General features: G+C 37.1%; 1 protein-coding gene across 1 annotated transcript in view; it reads right to left on the reverse strand.

The window, feature by feature from the left end:
• Positions 1 to 15022, reverse strand: part of GALC (galactosylceramidase) — a 46494-nt gene that overhangs the window by 30802 nt on the left and 670 nt on the right. The window contains exons 2-5 of the mRNA XM_006925502.3: positions 5544 to 5612; positions 5216 to 5279; positions 3595 to 3708; positions 1556 to 1695 (exon numbers count right to left, since the gene is read on the reverse strand). Coding sequence (XP_006925564.1) covers positions 1556 to 1695; positions 3595 to 3708; positions 5216 to 5279; positions 5544 to 5612 — 387 coding nt within the window. The remainder of the gene's footprint in view (positions 1 to 1555; positions 1696 to 3594; positions 3709 to 5215; positions 5280 to 5543; positions 5613 to 15022) is intronic.

Raw genomic sequence — 15022 nt, forward strand, 5'->3', positions numbered from 1 at the left:
ACGAGGCACTAGAGACCAGACAGACACGGGGTAATACAGACATGGCTGTAATACTTCAAGCACACCTGAAAGCAAGTACACACACATACACCGTGTAGGAGTGACTTTTTTAGAACACAAAGAAAATCACCATAGCATGCTATGTCACAAAAGGAACATATGCAGATCTCTTAGGTTCAGAATCATGAAGCGTGGGGATTTACAGTTGACAGAGAATTTCCGCGATGTTCATTTTGCAGCTGAGAAAACTGTTAACAACAGAGATGAGCCCAGAGTCCCGGCACTGGAACTATTTTTACCTCAGGGATACAGAAAAGGGCTCTTATCAAAGAAGCTCCTCGCCGCAGCATGTTATTACCAAGTTATTGAGAGTCTAAAAAAGATGTGACTCACCCATTATTTACAAGAAACAGTTTCTAAGCGTGACTTTACCATCATAGAATGCTATTAGACCCAAACCTACAGTTAGTCTCACTATGGGTTAAAATATCCTAACATCTAAGAAATTTCTCAAATACAAACTAATTTGCAGTTATAATTTGGAGAGGAATAATAACACCAAGTGTACTCTTGCTTCTGGGTTGCAGCCCATGGCTCATCCTCATGTCCTATATCATCCATGGCACCACGGTTTATCTGTTCCAGTGTCTGCTTCTTTCACTGAACTCCTCAAGAGCTTATTAATCCTGGTATCCCTAGAACATAACAGTCACTGTACCTGCAGCACAGCAGGAGCTCAATAATTGCTTGCCAACTGCATGAAAACTTTACAAATCAGTTTTGACAGATGGCATATTAATAAACAAAAGTGTATGAAGAACCACTATATGTGTGCTTAGGGCTCTGTAGGGTACAATGAAATCTGAGGCATGCCTCCGGCCTGCCAACAGACCAGCTACCAGCTAAAAAGACAAAATATCATGTTTGACATTTTTTAAATCATTAAATAACAGTTTAAGATAAGGGTACGCAGATTTCCACCAGCCTGCCAAATCTGGCATGCCATTCCTATTTTTATTGCCTGAGAGCTAAGAATGGTTTTATAGTTTTAAATGGTTACAGTTCAAATGGTTATATAATTAGCTACATAATATCCTTAAGAACACCTCTTGAACCACAAAACCTAAAATATTTCCTCTCTGGTCCTTTAAGGAAAAGTCTGCCACCCCTGGTTTAGAGCAATGGAAGACTCATAGAGCAAAATAAGATTAATCTTTAAACTGTAATAGTAAACATAGTATTATTGGAAGAACTAGAAAAACTAGGGTAAGCTTCAAAGAAGATTTGAGCTGGGGTGGTACCAAAAACAGACATTATAAAAAAGATTTGAAGAAGGTAAACAGTACGATTTTCAAAAGTGGGAAGAATTTGGATGGGCAAAGAGCAAGAATAAAAGGCTATATGTAGTTAATTTATGTTATTATCACACACCAAGAGAACAAATTAGTCTCACGACACAAAATGGTTAGTCAACAAAGTGCCTCAGAATCAAATTACTTTAAAAAATTACAAATAAACGTCCAAAAGTTAAGCATGTTTTAAATATATTACTAACCCCAATGTAATCAATGTCCAAATCATGATAATACTTGGCACCCGCAATCCAGGTCACAACATAGTAGGCAGTCAGCTGAAGATTTACATAAGGCCAGTTGAAACCTTTCCCCAGCCATCCAGGGAATGACCATGGCAACCCTGCAGAGAGAAAGGAAGAGGCAAAGGTAGAGTGGGTATAACGGTGCTGGCACTACTAAAAACGAAGCAAAAGATACCAAAAAGAACACAGGCAAAGCAAAAAGCCAATACAGATCGGACTAAAGGAAAGATTATATACCATGCACACGTTTTCAAAATCTCTTCTAGTCTATGACACTATAATTCCTTATTGATCCTCAGAGTCAGATTCAACAATTCCAAATGCACATTCAAGAAAAAGAAATAAAAACAAATAGCAAACACCTCTCTCAAAGAAATATACAATTTAACTTAACATCTCCAACACTTGCTATAGGAGATATTTCAATGTCCAATTTCTGTTCTCTGAGGTCAAATCGAAAAGTTCTGAAAGGCTTATGCTTAACTACTCTCTGAGGTAAGTATAATACGAATTCCTCATTCATTACTAAGGCTACTTAAAATATAAATTAGGCAATCAAATTTAGCAAAACTAGTTTCTCCTTATATCAACACAAATACCAATGACTCAACAGGGAAAGATACCTTTGTTAAATGATATGGATTAAATAATCCACATTCTTCTAATATCCTAATTATTATTTTTAAGTAAAAAAAATAAGGAGTAGAGAAGCATGAATTACAATTATAAATCCTAATTCTGTTACTAATCTATTAAAATAAGCTCAATGGTTAAGCTCCTTAACTGTTCATATATTACCAGTCTAGTTCACCACTGAAAAAAATCAAAATCAAAATGACAAAATGCTTATTTTTCTAAAATCAAGAGGAATGTCTAAGAAATATAACATTAAAATAATGGAGCATTTTAAAACAATGAAATAGCAAATACATTCTGAAAGCCAACCATGTGTAGATCTTTGTTAGGATACGGTTCAGCGTGCCAGACTGTCTACATTTAAATGAGAACTGACCTTGAAAGCAGCCCAATGGGCCAGTATGTGAAGTCAATAATGCTTTTTACTGCTCAAAACATTTCTGGAATCTCTGATAAAAGCCCATTCACTAAGAACACACTGATTCCTTATTTTTTTAATTTAGAAAATTATATGCTCGTCCCTGGATTGTTGAAAATGACTTTTACAGTCACTTGAAATCGAGTCTATAAAATAGATCTCATTAATCTCACTGAACTTAGTCTGAATGTGCAAGCCAGTTTCAAAACATCAATTTCATTTCAAATGATGAAATATGCCATCACTGTACATGTTTGAAATATTTTACAGTTTGTGTACAATGCTACAGAGGAACTCTGAAATAAATATAGTTCCATCTGAGAAATCATCTAATTATCTAGAATCTAAGCTTCACAAGGGCAGGAATGGGGGGCTGGATAGTTCGGTCTCCCCAGTGCCTAGAACAGGGACTGCCACATCCCTGAGGTTCAAAACAAATAAAGAAACTTTTGTATGTACCGCTTCTAGAAATGGGGCCTACTACTACATATGATACACCATTTTGCAAATAGTTGGAATATAGTTCTGGGTGTGATGTACAACTTTATAAACAGCATTGCCCTCTGACAAATTTTGATGAGAAATTTTAAGAAGTTTAGCATCCAAAAAAAAAAAACCTACTAGAATGGAATAGCTTCTAAATCTGATTTTGCCATTTACTAATTAACTGACCTTCAGTCAGTGGCATAACCTCTCTAAGCTTCTACTGTTCCTTCTGTAAAATGCGAAGAGTAATGCCTTCCTCCAGAGGTATTATAAAGATCAGACATAGGGTATAAGGATAAAGAAAGAATTGTGTCTGGCACATGTCTTGCTGCTGGTAGCATATGGTAGTATTAACAACACTATTAGTACTTCAATGTTCATAAAGACTCCACATACATGATTCAGAATTTTAAAGTTAAAACAGATTGCCAAAGGCATGGCAAACTTCACATCTTACCCATGAGTGTAATATTAGGGTTCCGCTTCTTAGCTTCCTTCATTAACCACCACTCATATCCTCGAAAATAATTCTCATCTAATGCATAGTGCATGTGGGAGGGCTCAGTGCCATCTGAATGGGAGAGAGCAAAAGAGAAAGGAAACTATCCATTAATGGCGCTTGACAGGGCCACTCTCCCTGACTGACGCACATACACAAATTCCACAAAAGTAGCATGCCGGTTCCAATCCTGAAACGGGGCAAATAAGAATAATCTTATATAACTTGAAGATGGAAGATCAAAGCATATTATTTCATCTTATTCCATTATCCTAAGCACTGTAAATAGCTTCAATAATAAAACCACAACTTCATATTATAAGCAGTGATAAGAGAAGTGTTTTCACCTCAAATAACTGAAAATTCCTAGGGCTACATTCTGCTATTTGGTCTCTCTGCACTTTTTAAATTCCCATGTCAACTTTAAGTTCATGTCACCTCCACTTGCAGCTTTGCAAACCCGGATGTGAATCCTGGGCACCTAAGCCCCAATTCTCATACTGCATTCCTTCAACCTATACCAGGCCTTGTACCAAGACAACAGAGTTTTGAGAGAAAAAAGGAATAAGTACACATCTCCATTATAAAAAATTTCTATACTAACCTCTATGGCGTGTCAAGGTAGGTAATGACATAAATCTCCAGGTGTAACCATGTCTCACAAACACCTGCCCTTGTTAAGGGTCTCACAAGGAAAGAGGCCCTTGCCTATTCCTTCTTAAAGGTAAACATCAGAATTCTCAAGAACTACCTGCTTCTGTATTTCTACCTCTAATTTAGCTACGGCAAATGTTGAATTATTAATTCTGTATAAAAGGATCTGACAATAAAATACAGGTCCTCTTATGAAGGGTTTTCTTTTGTTTTAATTTTGCGTTTCTCTTTCAACATAAGCTAAACACTAATAGCACTCCATATATCTGTTTAACAAAAATTATTCCCAAATCACTAACAGGAACACGAATATGCAGACAATACTCTAGAGTTCACTATAATGGAATCTGACCTATAAATGACAAGCTATATTAAATTCCTTGTTCTTCTTCCTGGAAACCAGAGGCCTATAAACTTTTAATTAACTACATGTACTACACAAAGCCAATCAAAATGGCGACAATGAAAATTGAAGATTTAGAGTTAAAAATAATTTTTTTAAAAAAGAGCTATGTATCTGAAATACTGATTGCTTATATTTTTACCACCTATTTTATTTCAAACCAATAACACCTTACTTGTTTTATATACTATTAAAAGCTTTCTTTTTCTAACTTTTCAATGCATTTCAAACTGTTCCTGTGCTCTGTCTAGTGAATATGGTTTTTAGAAAACTATGGATTTATTTACTACTGATTACTTCAACTAAATATACACTATAAAGTCCAAATACTGTTTTTGATGGGAAAAATGCATATTTGATATAATTTTTAAAATTATTTAAAAAAAAAGGAATAAGGAACAATCTACTAAGCAATAATCAATATCAAAAATGTTGGTATCATTTATATTCCAAAGTCATAGTCCATAAGTTTAGGTATAGTTTCAAATGTTGTGGGGGAACCCATTTCCCAAATACTCTTACCTGTTGTCTGCCCATCGCCACCTATTTCGACTTTTAGAATATGCAAAGAGGCACCAAAGTTTGGCTGGAGAAAGAAGTAACAGTATTAACACCAAGTCACTGTATGAAGGACAAAACTCTTCAAGACAATTATTAATTGCTGCTTTTGATCTTACAGATGAGAAAACCAAAACAAAACTTGAAATAAATAGCAACTTATCCCCAAAGTAACTTGTCATTTAAAAAAAAAAAAAAAAAACGAATTTTGAAGGTGACAAATTCTATAGGTGATATTCACCATACTTTCTAAAATATCACAGGTACCATTAAATAATTATTTTTCCATTACCTTAAAGAGATAATCCAATATTTGAGAACGATAGGGCTCTGGGTAATTCACTAGAAGTCGGGAGGTTGCCTAAAAAAAAGTGTTCAAAAGTATAAATAAAACAAAACCAATCATGAATACTTTTTCTTGGTGCTTTATGCACTCCCCCTAGCACAACCATATTTAGCCAGCTCTTAGGCAAAGTTGAGCTATGGAAAGTCATATCTCAGGTTATTTGTTTGCCTACATCTGTTTTGCCCATCATTGGGCAAACAGGGATATTGTTTGCCCAATAGCTAAAATACAGATTCCAAGCCACAAACAAGTTTCTCTTCTACTGAGATGAGGGCTGGCTGGGAAGTAAGCTTGATAAGTATTGATGAATCTCATGATTACAAATTTATCCTAAGGACCTTGACTCAGAGAGTGTTTAATAGAAGAAATGAAACTAGTTCTCTGTCTTAAGACCACTTGTCAACTACACTATCTGGGGGGCCAAGATGGGAAGGATGAATCTCAGGTAATTTTCCCCTCAATATCTTGTAGGAAAATATTTATTACATGCAACAATGCTGAAAGGAACCACTACTCTCCTCTTCCTTATTTGAGATTTATAAGTGCTATCTGTTACTATTAAGAATGACACATAATGATCACGAGGCCAAGCTGTACTAAGGAAACTTCATACAAAACCGGCATCAGAATGCATAGAAAGAAAGAGGTGGAAGGTACAAGGATCAACACCTGATATACCTAAAACATGGCTGATGACAGTTTGAACAAAGAAATCGCAAAACCAGTAATTGAGCAACAACATATCCTTTGGGGAGCAATATAAACAAAGGGGAGAAAGGAGATAAGTTTTATCATGAAACTGGCATATCGCTAGGCTTAAAAGCCAGACAGGCCCTAAGTTCAAGCCACTGGCACCTTGCCAGGTATATGACAAGGGCGAGATACTTGACTTTTATAGGGTTCAATGTTCTATTTCATACTCTCAGATATGCTACCTCTGACATTCTGGTTATGCCCATATCTATCTCCCTCTCACCCAGAACCTCCCTAGCCTTTGCCACTGGGCCTCGGACTCATGGAGCTATTCCCTAGCACCTCAAGCTCGACACATCCCCAACCAAACATAACACTTTTTCCTAAATCTGTTCCTTCTCCTGCATTTGTTCTCTTAGTAAGGAACAACGATCCATCTAAACCATAAACTTAGAGTCACCCTTTCACCAAACTTGCCATTCATCTTCAGTCACCAAGGCCTCCTTAATATCTAGAAAGTCCTTTTCAACCCCACTGACTTCATCTAGGCCCTCCTCAATTATAGAATAGCCTAATGGTTTCAGGGTCTCCCATCTGCCTCCCTGTACGCTATTCCCCACACTGCTTGCCCAAGTAACCATCTGAAATACAAAACTAATCATGAAGCTAAACTCGCGAAGACCTCCCCTTGCCAAGAGCTTTCAGGATAACGTTCAAATTGCTCAGTTTTATACCCAAATTATTTGGATCCTAACTCTGACACTTCACCCCTTATCATTCTCACACCTTCTATCTAAATATATCTACTACTTTTTCTCTTTCTTCTATCTGGAACGCATTCCACATCCTCCTTTGGCCAATTCCAATTTACCCTTCGGCTTTTGGCTCAAACTCCACTTACACAGATGGATACCTCCTGCTCTTCCCATTGGTTTGATGTAGGTACCTCTCCTGTGGACTCCCCTGGCATCAGGCCCACATCTGGACCATAACTTTTTTAATCCTGTGCCCTAATTATTGCTTGACTCTTCTGTCTCATTTCTAAGTTCCCTGAGGCCAGGGATCATGTCTTATTTAAGTCTATCCCCATTTATTCTCTTATTTGATAAACATTTATTTAATATCTTTCATGTTATCAGTTGTTGCACTAGTACAGGCAATATAATACAGAAAATTTTGAGTCAGATGGATCTCACATCCTGATTCCATCATTTACAAGCTGTGTGACCAAGGGCTAATTAGTGTAAAGTGGGTTATCTGATTCATTCGGCTCTTCTAAAACTAAAATAAAATGTTTGTAAAGGACTAAGCACCGTAGTTCGTACAAAGTAAGCTCTCAATAAACGACAGGCATTGTATAAACAAATTGTTTTTAATACTACAATCACTGTTTTCAAAGAGCTCACAGACTAGCAGAGGCCCAAATATTAAGGCAGCCCATTTTTTAGGCTTATTGCAATCTCGCTGTGATATTTTATAGAACCTATTACGAGGGACAGGCTAACTTCATGGTACTGATGACACATGGCTTAACTATAGTAAAAGCTGCCTTTCCTCTCTAAATTGTGAAAAGGTGATAAAGTTTCACCTGATGACAATATACAACATATATGTACTTTCATAGAATTAACGCATTAGGCCATAAACTGTTTCCTTGGTCTATGTTTTTTATATTCAAATTTTTGCTGAAGACAGTGGGTTTTCTCTTTCAACCCTGAATTGTCCTTGCTTGGATAATTTTAATTTTTTAAGTATTTATAATGAACACTATATATGCATACTAACCTATCCTCAACTCAATGTAAACAATGCTTCCTGCCCTGCACTATGCCATTAGAATCATATGTTTTGCTGTTTGGGAGGGTCATTTTGCCCATTTTGCATGCATTAACACCAAAAGTGCCAACTTAAAGCAAACACCACATCAAGATGCTATCGCAAGCCCATAGTCACACCCAATGCAAAAGCATTACTGGCCATAGTCAGTAGTATAACCAAATGCTGAAATGTACCATCGAGATGATGCTATCGCAAGCCCGTAGTCACACCCAATGCAAAAGCATTAGTCAGTGGCCATAGTCAGGAGTAGTATAACCAAATGCTGAAATGTACCATCGAGCAATAACAAATTACCAAATTACTAATCACACTCCCTGAATAATGCCTGGAACTATTTACAACCATCCCAGGAAGAAGCCTCAGTATAGTAGCTGCTACACAGTAGGCATTCAATAAATGGCACGCATTATATACCTAACCTGGAACAAGTTTTTCATTTAAAGTCCTTGGGACAACTTTTTCCTCCCTAAACTATGAAATAGGATGATATTAACAAAATTAGTCATGTATTAGATGCCATTCTAAGTACTTTATATCTATCCATGCAACACCCCTACCAGGCAGGTATCACTGTGTCCCTCCCAAGGCTGTGCAGTGAGTAGCAGACTCAGAATGGATCCCTGACAAGATGCTCTTACTCCATATTCTTAACTAATGCACCAAAATGCCTTCCTTTTTGGATATGAAGATTAAATGAAAACATTCCAAACACTGCCACAAACTGTGCTAGGTACCAGGGACAACATAAAGAAGTTTCAAGTGGTATGCAAATACAGTGTTACAACCATTTTCATTTAATTAGTATTTGAGCTTCTAAGATGAGTAATGCACTACACACAGAGACACTATCATAATAGATAAGATCCACCTACTCGGATTTAGGAAACAATTCTTCTCATTTCAATAATTTTACACTGAATTAATAAATATAACCAAAGACTTCCATTTTTCAGCAAGTTTAAAGAATGGATTTAATAACCCAAGCAAAGATATTAGGACAGAGAGGTCCTCATTGTAAGAAATATTAGCTATTCCAGGTTTGAACCACAAAAATAAAAAGAATAGTAAAGAGTAAATACATAAGCCCATTAGTCCACAGATTATGCTTAAATACCCGACAGTAGCCATGAGTGAGGTCGCAACATTAGTAAATAAAATGTAAAAATCAAGAAGAATCAATTGGGTTAGGGAAAAACACTTTTTTTCCACAGCAGAGGGTTGGAGCTATGATCAGCCTACAGACAAGTCATCTACTTTGTGTTGTCCCTGACGCTTGGCTTTGTCCTTTTGTCATGCAAGTGCCTGGCTTAAGCTTTGATTGCCAAGGCACCCACTTTTCAACAATATTATGTTTTATGGTATGTCTGCTTAAAAATTAGTTACCCAAATCTTTTTGGTAACTTGAAATCTTAGAGTTTTGCTAAGTTAAATGATATAAATTGATTGAATATATAAATCACTGTTAAATAATATAAAATACTAAAACATTAATTATAGAAAATAGGTTTATCTACTTTTGGTTTCTTATTACAGAGGAACTAAAGATATTTAGATCTGATAGGAAATAATCTCCTGTGCTACACTGAAAATCTGTACTATAAAAAAAGAGGCATATGCTTCTAGAAATTATGAAATATATTCATAAATTTGCCAATCTACAGATGCTGGTATAACAGACAGTTTGCAATTGCTTACTTCCTCATTTTCACTAGAAATTAAGGTTTCAAAGTTAAGAATTCTAATTAACAAATACAATTAAAACTACTAGAAATAATAAGGAACATACCTTTATGCAAGGAAGGTATGATATATTTTAGATAAGAAAAAGTATGAGGTATGGAGATGCATTTTTGTTAAGGGAAACGAAAGTTATATTGTCCTAAAGTAGAAAAACTAAATAGATACTAAAAGTTGGGGAAAGAGAAAGAGAGAGGATGAAAATTTTATCTTGTGTAGTCAAGCTGGCTAAAAAAGTAAATTTATAAGGATTTTTTAAGAAGCTTTAATAAATAGTATACTTGTATAAAATTAAACTTAATTTTCTTTCATATGCTAAAAGGACAGTTTTCTTGGACTACTGGTCTACTCTGGATAAGTCTGTGAAAGGTTTTTCCTTTACCTTTTAAGTAATCTACATAGGAAACAAAATGTTTTATCAAAATAATTTAATGTGCTTCATGCTGACTTTACCAAATCTTTGATTACTTAAGAAAACTGAATCTATTAAAAGAGCTAGTATTTTTCTTTTTTACAACTGTAATTTTCAGTATTTGACTGCAAAGTGTCAGTTTGGTCTCATGGATAAGTATCATTTCACAGTAACCTATGATCTCATTTAATCAAATGTTTTAAAATCATTTGATATTTTTGACAAATGTCCCAAAATCAGATTCTAAATAAAGTCTTTTTTGACCCCAAACTAACCATGATTTCCCAGAGGTGCCCTGGAATATCTTAAAGGATTGTTCTCTCCTTATAAATAAAGCCATTAAATTAATTAGGCTTATTTGATATGTAAAACTACATAGGAAAATTTATCAAATAAGTAATGCAAAATCTTCTTTAAATTACATTTGTATAAAATATGTAATTAATATGTGTTCCAGATATGAAATTCCTAGACATCTATGTCCTGGGTAGAAAACCTCAAAGACTAGAATCTATGTCCTGGTATAAATTTATCACTTGTGATTCTAGTTATCTTAAAATGGTTTATGGCACAGGAATAACCAAGTTTCCTTGTCAGTTTCATTATAATGAACTCTCATCAGATCTTTAACATCGGCATTTTTAAGTTTTTTGGGCATTTACAGACATTTATTGTTTTGATACTTCTGTAAATAAATGGGTTTCTACAGAAGTGCTTCATCAAAGAGACTGCTGGAAAGGACTCTAACAGACAGAGTTCTGGCTAACATCCAGATCACACCACTGAACCGGGTAAGAATTTACATAACTTTAAGGTAAAACAGGATTCACAGAATTGCTAACAAAAAATGGGACCAAATGAACTGATAAGGATGATGATAATTTTTATTTGAAACATTATTGATTCTTTAATGTTTTGGTTTTCTCTAGATTTAAGGTAACCTTTTTTCTTAAACTATGTGTGACTTAGAGCAATTTGGTAAAGTATACCCTTATGAACAATGATGAAAAAAATTTCCCCCCATCAGATCCCTCCAGAATTCGGAAACAGTATCTTATTTTCTTGGCAATATAGTTATTTGTGTACATTCATAAGACCCTGTCCTCCTTATAACAGGACACAATTAGAAACATTGGTTTTATCACCAAGGCTGTGACTGGAATGTCATATTTGAGAGAGATGTACAAAGAGTCAGATATAACCAAATTTAAGAAACTAAAGCTGATCTTATGGAGTCAAAAAAGCCCCTTTGAAAAATCAGCCTGGTATCTTGCTCACTAAATTCCCAGAAGTCTTACCAGGTGAGTAAAGAAGGTCACTTCCTGCAGGCCAAGAACCTCATATTTTGGAAACCTCAAAAAGGGAGGGATTCACCCAAATCTATAGCTATTGCAGGCCAAGTCTGATGACAAGTCCTTGACTTGGCTTCCTAGCCTTGAGAGATTTTAAGAGTCCAATCTAAGATTCTTTGTGTAAAGGTCTAGCAAAGCATATTCAAAAGAGCCTTTCTGGTAAATCACTATTCTAGCTGCACTTACGTAAATAATCAGGCCAAGTTTAACGAGAATAGACTTATTTCACAAACAAATTCGTTCTACTTTGATTATCTCTGATAGAAGTGAGGGGGTGACTATAGAGAGAAAAATTATGTTTCAATGGGAAACTGTAGGACACTCGTGTGGATATCAGATTCCAGTCTTTGAGGTTTTCTACCCGTAAACTGGACTGGATACTGAATTCCTCCCATTTCCTCCAATATCTGGCTACCACTCTTCAAATTAGTTTCCAATTTTTCTCCCACTCGTCTGACTTGGAATGAATGAGGATGAAAACTGACCTTTTCCTGAAGTCATGCAAGTGAAAGTGGGACAAATATAAACTTCAGAGAAATCACAACAGCTCCACATATGGACGATCTCTGTGCCTGTTATTTCGCAGACCATTAAACACAATCACCAGAGACATTCAAAGTACAAACTAAGAAATCTGTCAGACTGCCACTGACTGCCTTCACTCTATCTGAAGATGCTTCAAGCCTGATGTCTAGAAATCTTTTCAACTGGCCACACTCAAGACTCAGACTGGGTTTACAGTTTGCTCCAACCATTAACTGTTGTATTTTGTTGTTGTTTCCATATAAATGCCTCTTATTACATAACCTGATGCTACTCCTTGAACCACGTACTCCTAACTTTGGAAGCCCACCTCCTGAAATGAGATACGACCCTTAACTGAACTGATCTATTCCCAGAACTAAGAGACTGCTTTGATAAGATATAGCACAATCTCCCAAATCAGGACAGGTTCAAATCTACTTACACCAGAAGGCCCAAGATGTTAAAATATTTTGCAATACTACCAAAATCATTGAATAGATTCCTGGGGCCCCTAGATCACTCACCTGGTTTCATGGCAGGACCTTTCAAGCTTGGGACAATGGCTAGGGACTGGACCTCAGACTATTAATTGTATGTTATAGGAGTGCTACTATAATCCTATTTAGGTGTGTACTTTCTAGGTTACAACATGCCCTACCCCTAACTTTTAGCATATCAGCCACCCAGACAGTTAATGTCCTCATCCTGACTCTGAAGACTCAATTTCAGGGGTGGATCATATAGTAAGCCCTGAGAGTTGGAGTTGTTTTTGTTTTGTTTTGTTTTTTGGTAATGCAAGTGCTTGATTTAAGCTTTGACTGATGAGTCATCCACTTCAAAGATCTCAAATAAACACACTGACAGTCACACAACTAGATATTGAGCCAGGTTTGCGGGTTGTGGGGGCAGATAGCTTAAGCTCCTTTGGTTAATTCCAATAACTAACCATTTGAGCTGCTTGTTTTTTTCTTTTCCTGCATTTTAAGTTCCCGCTTTTAAATTTTAAATTCACCAATAGAGTGAGTCTGCACAACACTAGGACCTCACCCTGGACCCCAATAAAATCAAACCCCTAGGTCCACACACCCCCTTCCTCTACCTACAAACTTGCTGTGTTCCCAGGTGTTCAATGAGATACGAAGCAATCTACCATGATCTTTCCAGGACTTGTAATAAACCTTTTTTCCAAGTTTCCTGATGGTTATTGCTGAGGGCATTGCAATCATAAGAACCAATCCAACCACAACACTGGTTATCGATAGGCTGAGACCAGCACATAATATCCACCCACCAAGCAAGCATTCAGAGCTACTTTTGAATTGCATTTGAGGATACAAGTTCCATCTGACTCAACTCAACAAACAACCCATTCAAGAGTTCAGCCTTAACATTTTGAAATAAAATTAGCTTTACCTGTGGTCTGGGGTACAAAAAAGAAAATCCCTCTCACCCAAAGATCATCCACCGTAAATCTTACGGACTCAAAGGTTACAGAGAAGGGAATGAAACAAGACAAAGGTTACAAGGAATGTGGAATAGGAACAAATAAATTTGGTTTGGAGCCAAGAACAATCATTCTACTGAAGCAAGCTCCCATGTCTGAAGGCCATCTAACAGCATGACCAGGGACCTAAGGAAATTATCAACTGTGCCCACACAATTCTACACAAAACTGGAGTGGCCTTCATGTCTCCCTTCACAAAAACCTTAAGGAACACCCAGATGACACCAACTCATCCCAATGGTCACAGCCAAAAGAGGACAAAAAGAGACAGGCCAACTAAATGTAATTGGTATCCCGGATGGTATCCTGGAACATAAAAAGAGCAGTAGGTAACAACTAAGGAAATATGAAGGGAAATTCGGACTTTCATTAATATTATTAATATTGGTTATGACAAATGTACCATCCTAATGTGGGATGCAAATAACAGGAGAAACTACTGCAGCGTAAATGAGAACTTTGTCTAGGCAAAACTTTTCTGCATATTTAAAACTATTCTAACATTAAAAGTTTATTTTTAAAAAAATTCATCCCTCGCTCGAGACCCTTGAATGAGGAAAAAAGTCTCTCAATACTCAGCATGAGAATCAAATGTGTTTGTTAAAATGCCAATTCTCAGGTGCCACTCCAGAGCTAGTCAGAATGAGGTGAGGGGAAGCCCGAAATGCATTTTAACAAGCACACCAGGTGATTCTTGTGCATTCTAACAGTGGCTAGCCACTGTCTTGGCTGTTGACCCAATGTTTTCCCCCTCCTCACACGCAAAAAGTGCCACCAGTGAGGCACAAAGGCACTGACCCAGTGGGCAACCCACTCCTTTGGGCCCTGTCCATCCGCAGGCAAACAGTAAATAACCCTAGACTATCAGTTGATACTAACGCAGCCTGCCATTTAAAAAAAAAAAAAAAGTTCCAGATAGTTTCAGGTCTCTTATCTTCCCAAAGAGGTCTTGAGGCATCTGTCATGCCTCCAAACAAAAATCTACTCAGCATTCGCCCCTCTCAAAGAGACCAACCGCGCCTGCACTCGCGGTCCAGGGCTTCTGACTCCCTTACACACCTCCCTAGAAAAAGGAAGCACAGCCAAAGCACCCCACTGGGGCACCCTCTTCGCCAAACAAACGCTCCCCAGTTCCCTGGCCTTCCCGGAGCGACTCTCCGGAGCGCCCTCTGCAGCGGACAGAGCCCAGGCCCCGTCGCCAAGGGTGAGGGTTTGAGCCCTAGCTTCGCCACTATCTAGACCTGTCACTTAGTCGCTAGACCGCGGGATCCTCATCTATTAAATCCACCTGCCTCTACCGGTTCATCCTAAACTAACAAGCGCCGATCTCAGCCCTACACCGGACCCTCAGCGACCGCCCTAC

Source organism: Pteropus alecto, unplaced genomic scaffold, assembly GCF_000325575.1.
Source record: "Pteropus alecto unplaced genomic scaffold, ASM32557v1 scaffold8, whole genome shotgun sequence".
Lineage (NCBI taxonomy): Eukaryota > Metazoa > Chordata > Mammalia > Chiroptera > Pteropodidae > Pteropus > Pteropus alecto.